The 17567-nt window shown below is 35.1% G+C and overlaps 1 protein-coding gene across 1 annotated transcript in view; it reads right to left on the bottom strand.

The window, feature by feature from the left end:
* The window catches only part of SEC24B (SEC24 homolog B, COPII component), a gene marked incomplete at its 5' end in the record, with an annotated part of 32795 nt that continues 15228 nt past the window's right edge, over window positions 1–17567 (bottom strand). The window contains 18 exons of the mRNA XM_010226099.2: window positions 1–904; window positions 2786–2889; window positions 3708–3800; window positions 4817–4921; window positions 6016–6153; window positions 7379–7554; window positions 8908–9018; window positions 9630–9803; window positions 10175–10333; window positions 11195–11318; window positions 11720–11926; window positions 12234–12289; window positions 12627–12745; window positions 13903–14015; window positions 14972–15081; window positions 15696–15822; window positions 16691–16793; window positions 17109–17293. Coding sequence (XP_010224401.2) covers window positions 790–904; window positions 2786–2889; window positions 3708–3800; window positions 4817–4921; window positions 6016–6153; window positions 7379–7554; window positions 8908–9018; window positions 9630–9803; window positions 10175–10333; window positions 11195–11318; window positions 11720–11926; window positions 12234–12289; window positions 12627–12745; window positions 13903–14015; window positions 14972–15081; window positions 15696–15822; window positions 16691–16793; window positions 17109–17293 — 2319 coding nt within the window. The remainder of the gene's footprint in view (window positions 905–2785; window positions 2890–3707; window positions 3801–4816; window positions 4922–6015; window positions 6154–7378; window positions 7555–8907; window positions 9019–9629; window positions 9804–10174; window positions 10334–11194; window positions 11319–11719; window positions 11927–12233; window positions 12290–12626; window positions 12746–13902; window positions 14016–14971; window positions 15082–15695; window positions 15823–16690; window positions 16794–17108; window positions 17294–17567) is intronic.

The raw sequence follows: 17567 nt of genomic DNA on the forward strand, positions 1-17567 counted from the left end.
TGCAGCAAAATATTTTAATTAGTAAGCCAATCATAAATAAATTCACCTAAAAATAACCAAACAAGAAGCTTTGTTATTTCTGCATGGATCCTTTCTTTTTTAGTATTTTTAATACTCAACTTCATTATCTAACTTGGGACAAAATTCATCATTTTGCACTCAACAGTTCTGCACATTGAGCTATGTGTTTTTTTAGTTACATTTTTACATTTTCTTTACAAATGTAACATTTATGTACATAATATATTTTATTTCTACAGTTCATGTACTTTACTGAAACTCTACAACTTTCACAGAGAATTTGTTGAAGTCTTTAGTAAATGAGTCATTTGTTTTAAAAAGAAATTCATATAAACAATCAACATACAGCACTGCCCTTATTACATCTCTAGGAGTTTGAACATGAAAGGGCTACCATAATAAATGTAAGAAAAAAAGGCTTTTATCTAATTGTACATTTCATTAAGAAATATCATCCCACATAGCTACATAAATTCACCAGCTTGCAATAAACAGAGCACCATATTGCCGTACTACTGGAAACGTGTATAAACCAATTTAAAGTTTACTAGTCAAACAGCTTCAATACTCCTATCACTTTTGGACTGAAGCAAATCTGCCAAATTCCACAGGAAATGTATACTCTTCCCTTAGCTGTAAAGCTTCTGAAACAGTGTTGGTCACTGCATATTGTGAAGAACACACACACAGTTTTGTAACTTCTCATGTACTTCTCTCAGCCAATGCTTCTATCCAAGGTCAGGATTTTTCTTTTAGTTTATTCTTCCTTCACTTACAAATCTGTTGTTGAATATGAAGTAAGAATTCATAGTAAGAGAAAGCTGCTTCTGTCCGATCTTCAATTAAATGCTGAAAAAAATCTATTTTGGCAGGATTCTCATCTCTGAAAAAAGACAAGAAGATATTTCAGCTAAACACTGACAAAAATCTACTGTAAATTTAAATAGAGACACAAGTTCTAATTAATTGATTATCATTTGAAGTTGATTCAGCTCAAAGATACAAGGCACATAATCCACAGTTATTAAAAAAAAAAAAAAAAACTATCATGCTGCCAAACTGTGTCTTCTTAAGAAGCACAGCATATTATATAAAGTGAATGAAGTATCATTTAAAGTATCTTGTAGAAATACATTTTTGTTCTGGGAGCTAGCAATTATGCTGACAGCATAGAACAGGTCCCAATTAAATCCTGGGTTGCGGGGGTGGAGAAAAAAAAACACAGAGCCAAAACACATACACACAGAAAGTCTGCCTCTCTGCAATCACGTTTTTTTCTTATGTCAGAACAGAAGGATAACAATACAAGTCAAAGGCAGAGCACCCCAAATTACTGCCCCAATAAAAACCTGCTGGGGCTCATATTGTTTTGCCTACTGGTTCAGTACAGTTGGCAGGGAAGCCCTGCTATTTACTACAGCCTTCAGCACTGCTTGCAAGTCAAGCAGCACCCACAATGCCAAAAAGACAGAGAAGAATTTTAGTCCTGTATTTAAACTTACTCTTTATCTAAGAAATAGTCACAATACTCTCTAACCATATCATCTAGAACTGTGATCTCCAGCAGCTTCAGTAAACTAAGTACTCAAAAAAAAAAAAAAAAAAAAAAAACTAAAAGAAAATTCAAGTATAAACATTTGGATTGATTTACACTTCTTTCAGCACATCAAGGCTTAAAAACACCTTAAAACAATGTGTGTCATAAATTAACTGTTGTCCTACACAGCTCAGTTAACAATCATAACGAATATTAAGACATCTACAAATCATTAAACTTACCCCAATTATTCATATTGAAAAGTTAAAGGCTAAATCAGAAATGGGCTTAGTTAATTTAATTGATCATAATTATATCCACAGTTTTAGTCTATGCCTAACAATATAAAAATACACTAATTCCCACACAATAAAACTGTTAATAATTTAATTTGAACTGAATTGAAGGATAATGGATGACAAGTTGACCACGAGGCAGCAGTGTGCCCTCGTGGCCAAGAAGGCCAATGGGATCCTGGGGTGCATTAAGAGGAGCGTCTCCAGCAGGTCGAGGGAGGTGATCCTGCCCCTCTACTCAGCCCTGGTGAGGCCGCATCTGGAGTATTGTGTCCAGTTCTGGGCTCCACAGTACAAGAGGGATGTGGAGCTGCTGGAGACAGTCCAGTGCAGGGCTACAAGGATGATCAGGGGCCTGGAACATCTGCCCTGTGAGGAGAGGCTGAGGGAGCTGGACCTGCTCAGCCTGGAGAAGAGAAGGCTGAGAGGTGACCTGATCAGTGTCTATAAGTACCTCAAGGGAGGGAGTGAGGAGCATGGTACTAGCCTCTTTTCAGTGGTGGCCACCGGCAGAACTAGAGGTAATGGCCACAAACTGAAACACCAAAAGTTCCACAGGAACTTAAGGAGAAATTTCTTCATGGTGAGGGTGACAGAGCACTGGGACAAGTTGCCCAGAGAGGTTGTGGGGTCTCCCCCTCTGGAGATCTTCAAAACCCGCTTGGACGCAGTCCTGTGCCACGTGCTCTAGGTGACCCTGCGTGTGCAGGGGGGTTGGACTAGATGATCTCTAGAGGTCCCTTCCAACCTTAAGCATTCTATGATTCTATAACCACCATTCTGGTTAAGCAGTTTCAGGCAACAGCACTCTATCAGCTGAAGGGCTGGTGTTCAGTATATTTTGGGCTGGACAGCCTCCCTTTTCACTGATGTCTACTAGAAATTACAAATACAACTTCCCAGCAATTATAAGCATCTCAGAAATACTTACTTTATTACTTGAAGAACTGGACTTAAAGGTCTATTGTCTCTAAGCCAGGATATAAAAGACCGTGTCCTCTCTGAAGAAAGTGCATCTGCCTCAGGAAGCTGGGTCTAGTCGAAGAGAATTCAATTAAGTCATTCTCTTTATTATCCAAATAATTTAGTAAAAACAGATCCCAATAGCCACGAATGACCCAGAGCTAAATAACCTCAATTGCTGTTTAAAAACTTACTTATCTTTTATCACATATAAACATCTTTTTCTTCAGCTTAAATAGAAAAATTCCAAAATATCTGTTCTGTAGGATATAGTACACCCTTAACTCAGAAAATTCTCTCTCACCTGTTCCCACAATTGCCACCTTTCCCTTATCTTTCCCCTTCATAGTAAGCAAGCGATAGAAGGAGATTGTAAATGTGTTAGCGATTGTAGAAACACAATACTATCTGAATATAATCATTCAATTAAGAACTCTTGCAGAGTATCTTAACAGCGTCCTTCCTTATCTGCCATTTCTTCATGTTTTGGAATAAGTATTCACACAACAGGAAATCTTCCCTTGAATACTGCCAATATCAATAAAATAATTCAATCCTAACTAATTTACTTGTGATGAGAACAAATCAAAAAATTATCTAGGAAATTTCATTTTATTCTCAGGAGTCCCAAAGCATTTCCAAAATGAATTAATACAGGCAGTAATGAGATTACTTTTTGAGGGGCATTCAATGAATATTTATATTCTTTTATTAAAGATTTTTCACAACTAGCTAGGACTGTGAGCTTGGCAAGAAATTACAGTGTACCTAAATCAAATACATCAAAATCAGTTACATAATTAAAAAAATGAAGTTGCAGAAATAAAATATAGATTAAATATAGAATCTAGATGTAAGCACTAGATAGCAGAGCCCATTAAAATGCTCACCATTTTCTGTGGTACCGAGGCATAGTTTGGGTAACCAAGGACATCTTTTATAAAGTTGTTATCACAGTTTTTCCCAATCCAAATATAAAATACCTATAAGATATCAGAATCAGTTTTAGCAGAGGCCTTGCACACATTTTAAGAGAGACAAGTAGTGATATAATTGCAATACTACCAAAATAGATCTTTTACACAAATGAATCACCCGATAGCTCCAGCTGCAGCTTAAATACACCTCTCTCTTCACTAAGTGCCAATGTAATAAAAAGTCAACCTGCAAAATCTGGAGTGGGATGAAAACAAAAGTTATTGCTGCAAGAATAAGGACCCAGGACTCATCTGCTGAAACAGTTAACACCCCGCCTTCCAATATTGCCTCCTAAAATGAATGGAAACCCTTAAGTTTTATCAAGTCACACAACTATGTGAATTATCGCACACCAGCTTCCCACTCTAAAGGAATTTACAGGAAAGAAGCAATTATCAGCACATATTAAAGCTATTATTTCAGACATCTGGAGACAGAAACTAGTTTTGACATTCACGCTTAGCCCTTGAACTCATGGTAGCACTTCCTTTCCAGACTGCCATTAGAGTAGCATAATGTTTTATCCCGTTAAGCGTGTTTTAGGGTAATTTCTACTACCACTTTAAGTTGTACCAGCAGATTTTATTCTCTTCTCACAATTCCCTTATTCTTACAACTCTTACTTGAACGAGCCGTGAATTATAAAAGCACTTTTATATGTGCATAACTGAAGAGACCCGTGCATAAATGAGAACTAGACAAGCTCTAGTACTCATAACTGCATAACCATTAAAAAAAATTTGGAAAAGGAAATCCATTATTTCCAGAAAGTATCTTGACATGAACTACTCATGTATTCTAGAAAGTCTAACATGAAAAATGAACCTTTGAAGGCTTAATATGCAACCTCAATTATATACATTGCTCTGATCAAAGCAAGGAAGATTTTCATTGCAACACGAGCTACTCTCTGGTTACCTGGAATACAGACTCACTGCAATATTAGAGAGCTGGCTGCTTTTAAGCATTCAGCATGGGTCACACAATTTTGTAAGAGGAATGTGTGAAACCAGTAACTTACTGAACCACAGTCCATAAGAAAAGCTCCTTCTCTCGTCAGCTTCTCTGCAGACAACTTCTGAAGAGGTGGCTGAGGAACAACCTTGTCATTGACATGTATTGCAGTCTGTAATAAACAGTAATTCTCTTGATATAAAGAAAAGCCAATTCAGTAATTTTACCTTAAAATTATCTCATCATAATTTTATCATTAGAAAAATTAGAAAAAAAAAAAAAAAAAAAAAAAAAAAGACACACACACTCCGGTAGCTTTTTGAGGGTTTTCATGTAGCAAAATAAAATAATTCTAGAACTATGTATTCCCCTTGAAGATTATGTCAAATATGTCTGTATCAGAGATATTAGAAAAAAAATACTTAAAATTTGTGTTATTTGTACTGTGACAAGACTGCTTCCCCATACAATGGGAAAATAGGGTGAATATCCATTAGGAAACTGTAAGTAGGATATAGGGAAAGTGGTTAAGGAACTGAGTATATCTTCGCTCAGTTTAATTATAAGATTATACACATGCACAGAGCTGAAAACACCTGACCCACCAAATTAAGAACTCCATACTAAAATGCGATAGATTAAAAGCTCACTAGGACCTACACGTAACAATAAAAGTCATCTACTTGTCCACTATAGTCAATTTCCATGAGAATCCAGCGTTAAAATAAAATTGTGAGAATTTTCTGGTTTTTGTTTGTTTTGGTTTTTTAAACAGAAGTCTTTTGTAATATAAATCATAGAATTTTCTACAAAAACAAGAAGTTTTAAAGCAGCTTGTGCTGTAAATAAAATCTTATTTCATCCAGACCAGGCAGAGAGATCAAAGCTTGTTCAAGACAACTCTATTGGGTTTTAGAATACAAACCCAGAATTCCCTACCAAATCAATTTTATCTATTTCTCCCAGACTGCTCTAAAAGACAAAAAAGATTGGATATTTAATGCATACAATTTTCTGTACTATATAGTAGAAAAATATCAATATCAAAATGTGACTGAAACGAGGTGAAAAAAAAAGCCTTTTTGCCTTATATTGCAGTATTACAACTGCAACTCAAAATTTGAAAAGTGATTTTCTTGACTTTTTTAATTTATGGAAAATGCCCACTTTAAGTTACACTACCTTTTCAATAAATTGCTACAGCACAACACTGCGTTTTACAAACATACCATTGTTTCAGGTTCCTAAAATAGCTTCCTACATTACCTCATCTATCAACTTGTCTATCCTATACAGGTTGGGATGTATCATTTTCATTAGATGAACAAGAGGCTGACTCTTCATCTGGCACATGGCATACACACGATCATCCAAGCGCGTGCTCGTGCCAGTTCTAAATGCTTTCTGCAAGAAAAGAACTTTGTTACTCACATCAATGCTATATTTTACATCAGATCTAAACACTGTGTCACATATTTCTTCAAAGTGTCAAGCAAAGATGATGAAATCTTATTGATATCACAAAATACTTATTAGACAAAAAAGTCCTAATCAAGTACAACTTCCATACAACAGCATACTTTAAAATATAATTCAGTTTTCCTCCTTATCAAAAAGTAGAAGGATGGAGAAAAGAAAAAACTTCTCCGCTGTATATAAAATCCGCTGCATTGGGCCATGCTCACAGCAATTTCTTTTATTTTTTTTTCTTGACACCAGTTACTGGCCTGTGATATTACTGACAAAACAATATTGAAACTAAAAGCTTAGCAAAGTTAAAAACTGTAACTTCTTAAGACAATAAGATTAAAAGCAGATTCATATATCTAACACTTAAACAGCAAAGGAAATACCTCCACATTTTATGACAAACTACGTTATGAGACAGAATTTGTCTTCCTACTGGATTTTTCAAGATCTCCTTTAGAAGCACTGGGTAAACAGTCACTGCTAGGAAAGGAGAAGACACCCTGTTCTCATCCAATGAATCCAAACAGCAAACATCCTCTACAAAGTTGAGCACAGAAATTTTCTTATTCTTGGCTACCATATACATCTGCATTTTGGTTTCTTTATAACCCTAGCTTTTTTTTTTCTTTTCTTTTCTTTTTGATTGTTGTTAGAAATTATTTAAGAAACCTAAGCTAGTAATTTCCTCACCCACTGTTATTTAACCTCTGTGCTTTCCGCTATCAAAATAATAATTTATTGTGACGAGATTTCTTACTGAACTTCAAAAATATTCTTTATAATAAAATAAATGCACAGAATACCCAACAAGCTTTCATTCTATTTCCAAGGGCTCTCGTTGCTTAGCAAAATTTAAGAAATAATTGTTATAATACTTTTCTTTTGATTTACCTTGGAAAGCAAAGTAAAACAAAACACCAATTATCAAAAATCGAGTAAAATAAAAGACCGATCAGGCACTGATCGTGACACACAAGCTAGCCATCTCTGTTGAGCCTAGAAGACTTTCACACAAAAGAAGATAACCCAGTTCTCAATTTTAGAAAAGGGCTGACAGTCTAGCAGTGAACTAATAGCTTGACCTAGAGCTGAAAAACTACTCAAAATGCAACAACATTGGATCACAAATCAAAAAAGAATCCCCCTAGATTATACATACCTGCTTGAGCAGAGCCAAAACATACAATGGAAAGAGCTTGAGGGAATTGGGTGCTACCAACATGGACTGCTGCAGATTTGAGGCAGTTGACATATATGCTGACAAGGAGTCTACCACAGCATTAACTAAGGCATCTCTTGCATCTGCAAGACTAGATGAAACTGAGCGATCCACAGCTGTTGGATGTGAAGGATATAAATAATTACTAAAGATGACTTCATTCTTTGACAGCAATTTTCAAAATATGAGGTGTACTCTGGAGTGATATTTTAGGATTTTACATACTATCATAATTGTAGACTCTGTGCGTGTATGCACGTATAAGTAAACAAGATGTGTTTCATGGAGGAAAATCATTTCTATGCTTCTTAGAAAACACAGTGTGACTGATCTTTATTCCACAGTTCCCACTGTTGGAAATTTTATTTGTTTAAAACTGTAGTACATATATATGAAACAAAATGCAGTTAACGTTTTAAACACTATAAATATAAATTAGTTATTTTGAAAACTCATCTGCTGTTCTGCCTCCAATACATGTATTTGCAGTAATTTTTATCGATTTTTTTTCTAGCAAGAAATTACTTCCACTGCTTCAACAGTGTAATTACACATAGTACAACTTAATTTTCCTTTGCTGGGAAAGGGCTGGAATCTGGTTGGAGGAAGCCACCTACTGGACTGAATGCAAATTTAAACACATGACAAAACTACACCTTCAAATGACTGTACTACTTCGCCTCCATCTGAACATAAGGGAAAACCTCTGCCTGCCTCAGTGAGGGTGACTAAGGTCTGGAATAGGTTATCCAGAGAGGATGGGTAATCTCCTTCTCTGGAGATAATTCAAAAGCTGTTGAAACACTGTCCTGTGCAATGTGGTCTAGGAGAGGGAGGCTGGACTGGACGCTCTTCAGAGTTGCCTTCTGGGCTCCTTCTTGGAAGCACTATTCATTTATTTGAATTTTAACATATCAGTTGGCATGGAGAAAAATGCTGTGCAGAGAGCTGTATGGACACAACAGCAGAGACCGACCAATTTTACAGTTGCATCTGACAAACAAGGGCGGCAGCACAAAAGTACGGGACGAGTAAAGAACATCACCCTAGCAACGACAGGTAAAAAAGCATAGAGAGTTTATGCATACTTCAGACACTATTGCCAGATGTAGTTTGTCTCTCAGTTTCCAGCAACTCATTCAACTGATTCATGCCATTTCTAAGTGGAATGCGGAAGTTTGAGGTACCAATCATGGTGGTAGTGATGAACAAGGGTTTTGATCTTAGCCAACTTTACAAAAAATGACACTCCGTTATTTTAAGAAACAATATTAAAAAGCTCCTTTAAAAGGTTGAAGTATTCAAACTAAGGAATATTTCAGATAATAGTTTTAATATAGCTTCAATTTCATCATCTCCCCTGTACAAAGTCTTTAGTATATTCCAGCTATTTTCTTAGCTTTGTTTAAACTCTTCATGAAATTAAGAATGTATGAAAATATATTCAAACTTTCAATTTCTGTACTCACCCATGTTTGCTAAAAGGCATACAACAGCTTGCACATCTGCTCCTGCATATACATCGGCCAGGGAACTGACTACGGGCAAGCAAAGGGTGTGCACTCGAATTCGCCGTTCACCTAGTAAGAATAAGTAGAAGTCTCCATGAAAGTTATCCCAGTAGGAAGGGACATTCAACTGTTACACCCTACCTGCTCTCACCCACATGCATTTACTGTGTAAAACACAGCAGTCATGGAACTGCAGTAACACTACCTCCCATTCCTGTCTCTTAATATTTTAAAATTCTGAAATGCTCTTAAACTGGTCACCTTATTAATACAGAAGTAAATATATTTCCACCCAAAAATTTTGTGGCATCCTCTACAGTATAGAATAGCTGCTAATATTTATGCCTAGCCAGCATATCAGCAACTAGCTCAAAGCTATCAACTTAAGGAAGCATCCATGATTTTGAGCACAGTAGGTGCCAAACATGTCATTACTTATAGCAATGGCATGCCATTTGAGTAAAGATGCTTCAGCAGGACAATGGGGACAAGTTAAATTTTCTTATCAAAACAGACTATAAAGATTAACCTATGTGATTCAGCGTCAAATAGACCGATTTTGACAAAAATAATTTAGGGATTAGAGATCAACAAGAAACCCTGGAACTAAGTATACCAACATCACTGTTAAAACAGGCTAACAAAGAACAACAGTGGTGAATTTGTTTGACTTTATTCACCTTTGCTAGAAGTATACAAAAGTGCTGTTTGAAAACAAACCAAAGACGTATCACTCAGACTTTCCTCAATAGACATTTGTACTGCAAATCCAGCATCAGGATTGACGTTGGCAAGCGACAAGAGATCGGTCGATCGTACAAAAAAATTCCCATGAAAAGTGTGTATTGAAAGACCTAGAAGAAAAAAAAAAATTCACACAGAGAGGTTAAAACAGTGTGAAAACTCCTCTCGATAGTTAAAAGATGCAGTTATCCTAAATAGGAAGCAGGATCAACTGCTACATGAATCATGGGACATGCCACCATGATCTTATAGAAAATTCATACTCAATTTTTAGAGTGACACAAAAAAAAAAAAAAGGCCTCAAATATGCAAGGGTAAAAGCGAATGCCCTTTATTAATGTCAAGGCAAGTATTTTCAAAGAAAGTTTAAGTAACTTGAACTTGAAATGCATTGCTGTGAAAGACTAAGTACATTTCAAGTAATAGATACCATGTTTACATCAACTTTCCAACTTTCTAGGCAGAAGTATTTATACCATACCTTTTGTACATCGTATTCGCATAACTGCCTCAAACCCAATCTTCCTTGTAAGATATCTTTTTAGATCTTTTTGCAACTTCTCAGCCTGAGCAGGATTATGGCTATGATGAAAAGATGGATAATAATGGATGCATCCAGCAGAATATTTGGACATGCAAGCTGTGAAAGGAAGAAAAAAAAAAAAAAGCCCACAAAAACACAAACAAAACAAAACACACATTATTAAGAGGCAAAACTAACACTTATTTTAAAAAAAGAATAAAGTCACTAGTGCTACTTCATGATCAGTTTAAGCAGAAAAAAACCTCAAATGATAAATGATATTCAGGACTTAAATTTTTTTTTTCTTTCTTTTCTTTTTTTTTTTTTTTTTTTTAAATCGCACAGAAGAAAAATGAAGACCATCATAGTTACATGAGATCTGGACCAATTTAATTATGTCCAGCTCAGTTCAGGTTCCATCTAAATTCATCTTTCTCCTGACAAAACCTACATCTATAAGACAAGGATGATTGTCCCTGCCTCCCATCGCTAAGGCAGTGTTAAGTCATCCACAATATTTAAGTGTTCACATGCACACTTAATTTAGTAAGGTTCTTAATACTGTGTGCTACTTTTGGCAGCAAATAGACATGCATACAGGAATACTTGGTTTCTGGTGTGCAGAGATAAAACCTGGTTTAATATTGAAAGAACTGAAGGTAAGCACTGTGTCCCTTGTGATTAAATTTTATTCTTCCCTGCCATTTGTTTCCTTTCTTAAGCAGACAGTACTTCCTAGTTCAAAATTGCAAAGTCTTAAAATAAACTGTCTTTGATATGATCAATATAACATCCTGTTACTCACTACTCTTAACTAGTAAATCAAACTCTTTGCAGCATTAGCTGTGTTTATGGAGGGAAGGGGGGGAGGAAAAAAAAGAAGATACACGACTGAAGATACACACTTCTGAATCAGCATGTTCCCCAAAAAAGACAAAACTTTGGAATCAGTAAATATGTGCATTAAGTAGCCCTTACCAAGAGAAGCTAGATCAGAATATTGTGAACTTAACAGAAATAAATCCACAGCTGTTTGCTGGCCTGAACAGTCCAATGCCAACTTCTTATAAAAATCTGTAGCTGGACCAAGATGTTGGACCACCTTTGTTAAAAAACACACACACATATACAGGAGAAAAGTTAGAAGAAAGATTATGCTCCCTTAAGAATTTATGGCATGATTACTCAATCCCCTTAGTTCAAAGCCCAGGTTGAGTCAGTAATTTTCACAATTTCTGGTGCTTGTCAAGACAAGCTACGGACCAAAAGCCAAAAAAGGATGTTCTTTGAAACAAATAATACCATGCAGCATGTACATATATATATATATATATATACACACACAAATCAAAAATGATCTTATATGCATAATCTGATGGTTAAAATATTGAAAGTTTAATGAATTATTGTGCACAGAAGTCAAGAGCTGGTCTGCAGAACCATGCTGTCAAAAAAGATATTGCCAGCCCCTAATCTCTGGAATGAATAACCCAATTTTAGTACCTTTGTGCTTGATCTTTGATTGGGATCTTCTCTGGAATGCAAAAGCCCTGCACCCAAAGAGGGTAACTGAGTCTGAAATACAGATATCCGACCGCCTGTTGGAGACATCAGTTTAAACGCAGCCTGAAGTGCAGGGCCCAGTGCGCTGTGTGTTTCTCTTGTATTGGTGAACATATTTGGTAATGCATTCAAAAGATCTTTTATCAGCTGCAAAAGAGATCGAAAGATTTTCTGAGATTTTGCAAACTTGAGATATTTCTGTTAGTGAGCTGTGTTGTTATAAGTGTCGTAAATGTTGTATAGCGAGCTGAATATTTCAGCTTAGTTACTCAAAGGAAGACATGATCCTCTAAAAAATTTATGCATTAAAAACAGTGTATAATTTTTCATAATTAAAAAAGCAACACTGGAATTGCACATTATGAAAACAGACTTGAACTCAAAGTTGAGAAGAAACCATTGTCTTGAATATTCATATATTTAAATTTACTAATATATTTTTGAGTTGTCCTACCTCTTTGCTTTCATGGAGATTTACAAGTAAACTATCCGGTGTGGGCAGGAAAATATCTGCGGAGAAAAGGGAAACAGCATTTTTTTTTTCTTCTTAAAAACACTTTCAAATAAAAAATACTTCTGAAAAAGCCACCAAATAGTCTACATTTTGACACACATTATTAAAAATAAAGTTTATACAAGCTTGCTTTATTCAAAGTAAAATTAATATTCATTTTCACTTTTTAAACACTACTTATTTTGTGCTAACGTAAGATTATTTCCAAATAAAGCATTTCTTTGGGAATTTGGACCTAACACCAAAATAATAAAAAGATTCTAATCTTTACTCTAGTGGGCTGGATCTTGAAAAGCTTCTCAAAAATTTAGTTTCCATCTTTTTGTGACTTACCATCAATATCTGAGACAATCAGCATTTGAGGCTGAGATAAACCTTCCTGCAAGTTATAAAACTGAACAGTGCTGTCAAATGTTATGAACCCTATTCTTGTTCTCGAATCTCCAGGCAGCCTGAAGCATAAAGGAAGAGAATCAGTTATTATTTTTTTAATTTTAACTTAAATAAATACATTTTAATTTCTCTCTCATAAGATAGAGATGGATACACACACAGCTCCCACTGACATCAGTAGAAACCCAGTTCAAGTATTCAGATGTGAAGGGAATGTGGGTAGAGCATGAGAGAAGGGAGATTTGAATTTGTAAATACAAATTTCTTCACACAATTTCTTACTATTTCTTCAATATTTTCTTAAGAGGACAGATAATATAGTTTACAAGACTCTAGATATTACAGATAAGTGCTAATATCCTGATGATTATTTCTAAGACAGCTCTTTAGATCTTCAACTGAAAGCAGTAAATCTTTATTCTTTTATAAATCAAAAAGACCTTTTTTTACTAACATAGTGGTAAAAAACTTATACTGCTAAAACAAAACAAAATCAATGTCTGTAGCATACAACATACTTTCTCATAAGGACTACATTCTATGCATGGCATTAAAATAAAGAGAAAAAAGTAAATGGGAATTTCTAAGTAAAACATAAAACATCAGCAAATGCTGAAAGTATTCTTTTGAACAAAAACAGAGGCAAGAATTGCTTTATTACCAAGATATAAATTCTATCTTCCTGAAATTAAATTAGTATGTTTCTGAGAGCATATAGGCCAAATGGTAACAAAGCTCTGAACAAAGACTAAAACAATAAAGGTAAATGATGTATTCTTGCAGCACTTGCTGCTGACTTTTATTGGAAAGGAAAATTTTCAACAAATTGCATGCAAAACATTTAAGAGGCAGGCCTCCACAGGATGGAAATTTGTTTTAAAGCAACACGAGCAGTGAAGTGTGCCAGCCCTCCCTCAGAAAGCACCAACAGAAATCCCAACAGGTATTGTTCCAATGCAAAAAGGGCACACATCAGTCAGAGCACAAGGAAATTTAGGTAACTACAATCTATTAAAAATGCCAATGTAAAACTGCAGTTCAACTTGGCCATATTGTATGAGTAATTAAGACATGCCAAGACACAGCACCTCAGTTCTTTCAGCCCACCAGGTAATTTGCATTTCAGAATCTCAGAGAACAGCACTTCTGTCTGTTAATATTGTTCACAATCACATTTAACATTTAGCTAATCTGAAAATGTTCCTTATATTCTTACTTGTCTAGGTTTTCCAACAATGCCTGGCAGACTATTGTTAAATATCCAGCTTCCACTGCATTATGAGACACATCGAAAACAAATAAATACACCGCAGGCTGAGGAGGACGGAGCTACAAAATAAAACAAAAACAATGAGATTCAAAAATCATACTTAAATGTTAAAAGTGTTTAGTCCTTACAAAGTGAAAGGAGAAAAGGCTTTACTTGGAAAAATGCAATGCATATATCGTGAAATAAAATGGTATTTTATAACAGTCTAACACAGTCACATGGCTAGATCGAACCGCAAGTCCCATTTACAGTAAGCATAGTATTATGTCTCTGAACAGAAATTGGGCATTCTAGTCTCTCCTTCCATCAGTCAACTCAAAAACGAGACACTGATACCACTGATGTGAAACTTAAAACACGTCTTCAGAGAGACATGTCTTCAAAACAGCACTGTTCTCTCAGTGTGATCCATTAGTCTCCTTTAAAAGGATCCACGTGCATCCTTTTACACAGGATATTCAAGATATAATTATTCATATTGCCTAATTCCACAGTTTTTCAATCACAAGAGTAAATTTTCTACTTGCTGTTGTTTGTGTGTGATTGTGAGCAGGGCCTTTTCCTAGTGTTTTTTTGTTGTTGTTGTTCTTGGATAGATACAACACTACTATCACAGCAAGTGCAGCTTGACTCCTATTCAGTAATTGTGATAGGTATGATCCTAACTAGAGGTTTGAACCCAAGTTAATTCCATCATTATTCTACTGCCCTTTCCCAATCTCTCTGAGAAAAAGGGAGAAGCCCAGAAACCACATTGCGTTAGACCGAGGGAATATTATGCAACGTTACATTGTGATGAGCACTGCACATACTGCAAACGCATTTTATTGACAAGCTTCTGAAAATATTCACTTCCCAAACTCAAAATACAAAATTGAACTAAACTTCAGTATTATAGGACTTTTTCAGGAAAAATAATACATAAATTAATACTGAAGCAACGTGTGATACTAATTTAAAGAAAAAATCCATTAACATGGACCAGTTGGGAAAGGTACTACGAAAATATTTTTACCATATAGTCTGAGGAAGCGATGAATTCTACTGTAGAATTCTGGACCTCTGGACGTTTGTGAGGCTCTCCATAAGACCGTGTCAGAGGATTGTACATGAATTCTTCAGGAACTAGAAAACAAGTTGTTTTCAAAATGTATATATTTAACATGTGTTAAAACCAATACAGCAGCTGCAAGCAAGCAACCTAAAGCAGGTGTATTTCAATTATCATGAACAATAGAAAAATCTCATATTAAGGATATGTAACATCAAGGAACATTTTAAGTATCCCAAGCAACACTGAAGTTAAATAACTGGAAACAAAAGAGGTTCCATTTTGAACACACTGCCCTGCATACAGCAATCTAAATAAAGCTTTTTACTACAAATACAACCCAATCTGGATTCTTTATCATAACCCGTGGCCTGGATTGCAGACAGTAACCACTGTTGTATTTCTTTTGCCTATTACAAAAACAGTCAATTGAGCAAGCTTATTTTATTACACAAGTCATCAGGACAAATTGATCACATCTCAGTCTCCCTGTAGGTTGCAAAACTACCTTTTACTTCAGAAAACCTAGTACTTCTACCTTAAGATGTTTTTAAAAATTTCTAGATCATAAGACTACTGTCATCTTAGTCCAGTTAGAATATTGCATGGACTGATATGATACTTGAAATACTTCCAAATACTTGGAAGAGATGATATAAATGCAAGAATCTTCTCTTACAAGACTTACCATCATTAACTCTATAGCACAGATTGCATTTCCATCTCCTTTGATCAATAAAAGAAACAAATGGGTTGATGTATGTCCTGCAGGACCTGCATCTCACTATTGTGCTTGATGTTATTACTGGTAATTGCTAAAAAAAAAAAAAAAAAAAAAAAAAAAAAAAAAAGGAAAGCTGTAACAACGGGACCCAGGGAACATTATTTTGAAGCACAGAGTAGAATAGTGGTATTTAGAAAGTCTTTATATCATCTTAATAGCTCATTTCCACGCAGAATAATAATGATGCCTACTAAAGAAAATCCTCACACATGAAATTGGAAGGAACAATATTTAGTATTTTTTCTCTTAAAACTAATATCGCTAACGAAACATACAAGCGACTTCATGAAGTTCTAAGAACTTTTAGAAAAAGAATGTAATACATTAGCTGCATTAAAGGAAAACTGAGCAGGTAAGGACAAAAATTACATAGTTATAATACAATGGCTACTGTGGGAAATTATGCAAGACAGGACAACTTTGGGTGATTAAAGATGCTGTACAGTAAACTTTTCACATAAAAAACAACAACAAACCCACAATGTAATGAAAAGTCATACCAGATAGTTATTCACACTTCTATATAAATAGAAATTAATTATATGGAGAGGAATGGCTTAGCTATTGTGAACACAGCTTCAATCTTTTATTGGGCTTAAATTCTATCAATAGCATTTATCATCCCAGTAATAAATTCACATTAGCACCCCCCCCCTTTCAAAAAGAAATCTAGTCTCCATTAGTTGCCATTCACACAAGTAATAAGGAAAAAGTTTTGAAGGATCTGTCCTAAGGTTTTCCATTACGAATTTCAGCAAAGTAGCGATTAGAATTTTTTTCCTCTCTCCCCTCTTAATCTCCAAGAAACATCTTGCTACTTCTATTAAATTTTGGACTTGTATTTCATAATAGGACAAACAAATACAATAAACACGTATTCAAACATCAAGTTACCTTACCGTTAAGTCTCTAAATGGATGCAGCAACAAACCCAAAGGAAGCTTAGCTTTATTTAATAAAGCCTGTGTCTGTGGAATATTTGTCAATGTACATCGAAATGAACTGGAAGAAATAAAGACATGTTACAAATGATATTTTGAAAAATGTTAAAAACAATGTGTTAACATTTGATTTTAAGATATTTCGAAATTTAAGAAATTATATGTTCTAAAAACCTGACATTTCCAAAGAGAAACCATGTCCATTAGAAAGTTAAAAAAAAACACTCCTGAAGAACGCAAGAGTCTACCTCCTCCCCCAAATTAATCACCATCATGATCTACAATCAGGTGTCAAGTTTCCACATTTATTTAAAGTTTTAAATAATTATCAGATACAGAAAAATGTAATGTGCTGGTACAGACACAGTACACTTACTCTGGACTGCAATTTAATTTCCTTAGATCAGAGTTCAAGTTAGGCACAGGGGCTGGAACTGAAGAAACAGGCAAAATATTCCTATCTTGTGTAAGGTTTACTGGTCTCAAGCCTTCTGGCTGCTGAGAATGTTGCAGACTTAGTCCTCCTAAGGAAGAGGACAGCTGGTTTACGCCTGGATATTGCTGCAAAAAGAGGAGTATTGCAAAGTGTTAAGCACATGTTTAAAAATGCAATCTTAAATCATCTTGTAATCCCATCCTTTCCAAATGTCTATTTACAGAAAGATACAACAGTACTTAAAACTATATGAATAGAAAGAGCTGGAGGGCCTTCCAAATATATTTACTACAGAAAAAGAGGATTTTTCTGTCTTTTTTGAAACATACTTTTTTTTTTTTTAATGCTATATATAGTATAAACAATAGTATCGCCAGAAGAAAGGATTAGGTTGGATGA

Source organism: Tinamus guttatus, unplaced genomic scaffold (assembly GCF_059628265.1).
Source record: "Tinamus guttatus ecotype Peru unplaced genomic scaffold, ASM5962826v1 Tinamus_guttatus_pri_ptg000202l, whole genome shotgun sequence".
NCBI classification, from domain to species: Eukaryota; Metazoa; Chordata; class Aves; order Tinamiformes; family Tinamidae; genus Tinamus; species Tinamus guttatus.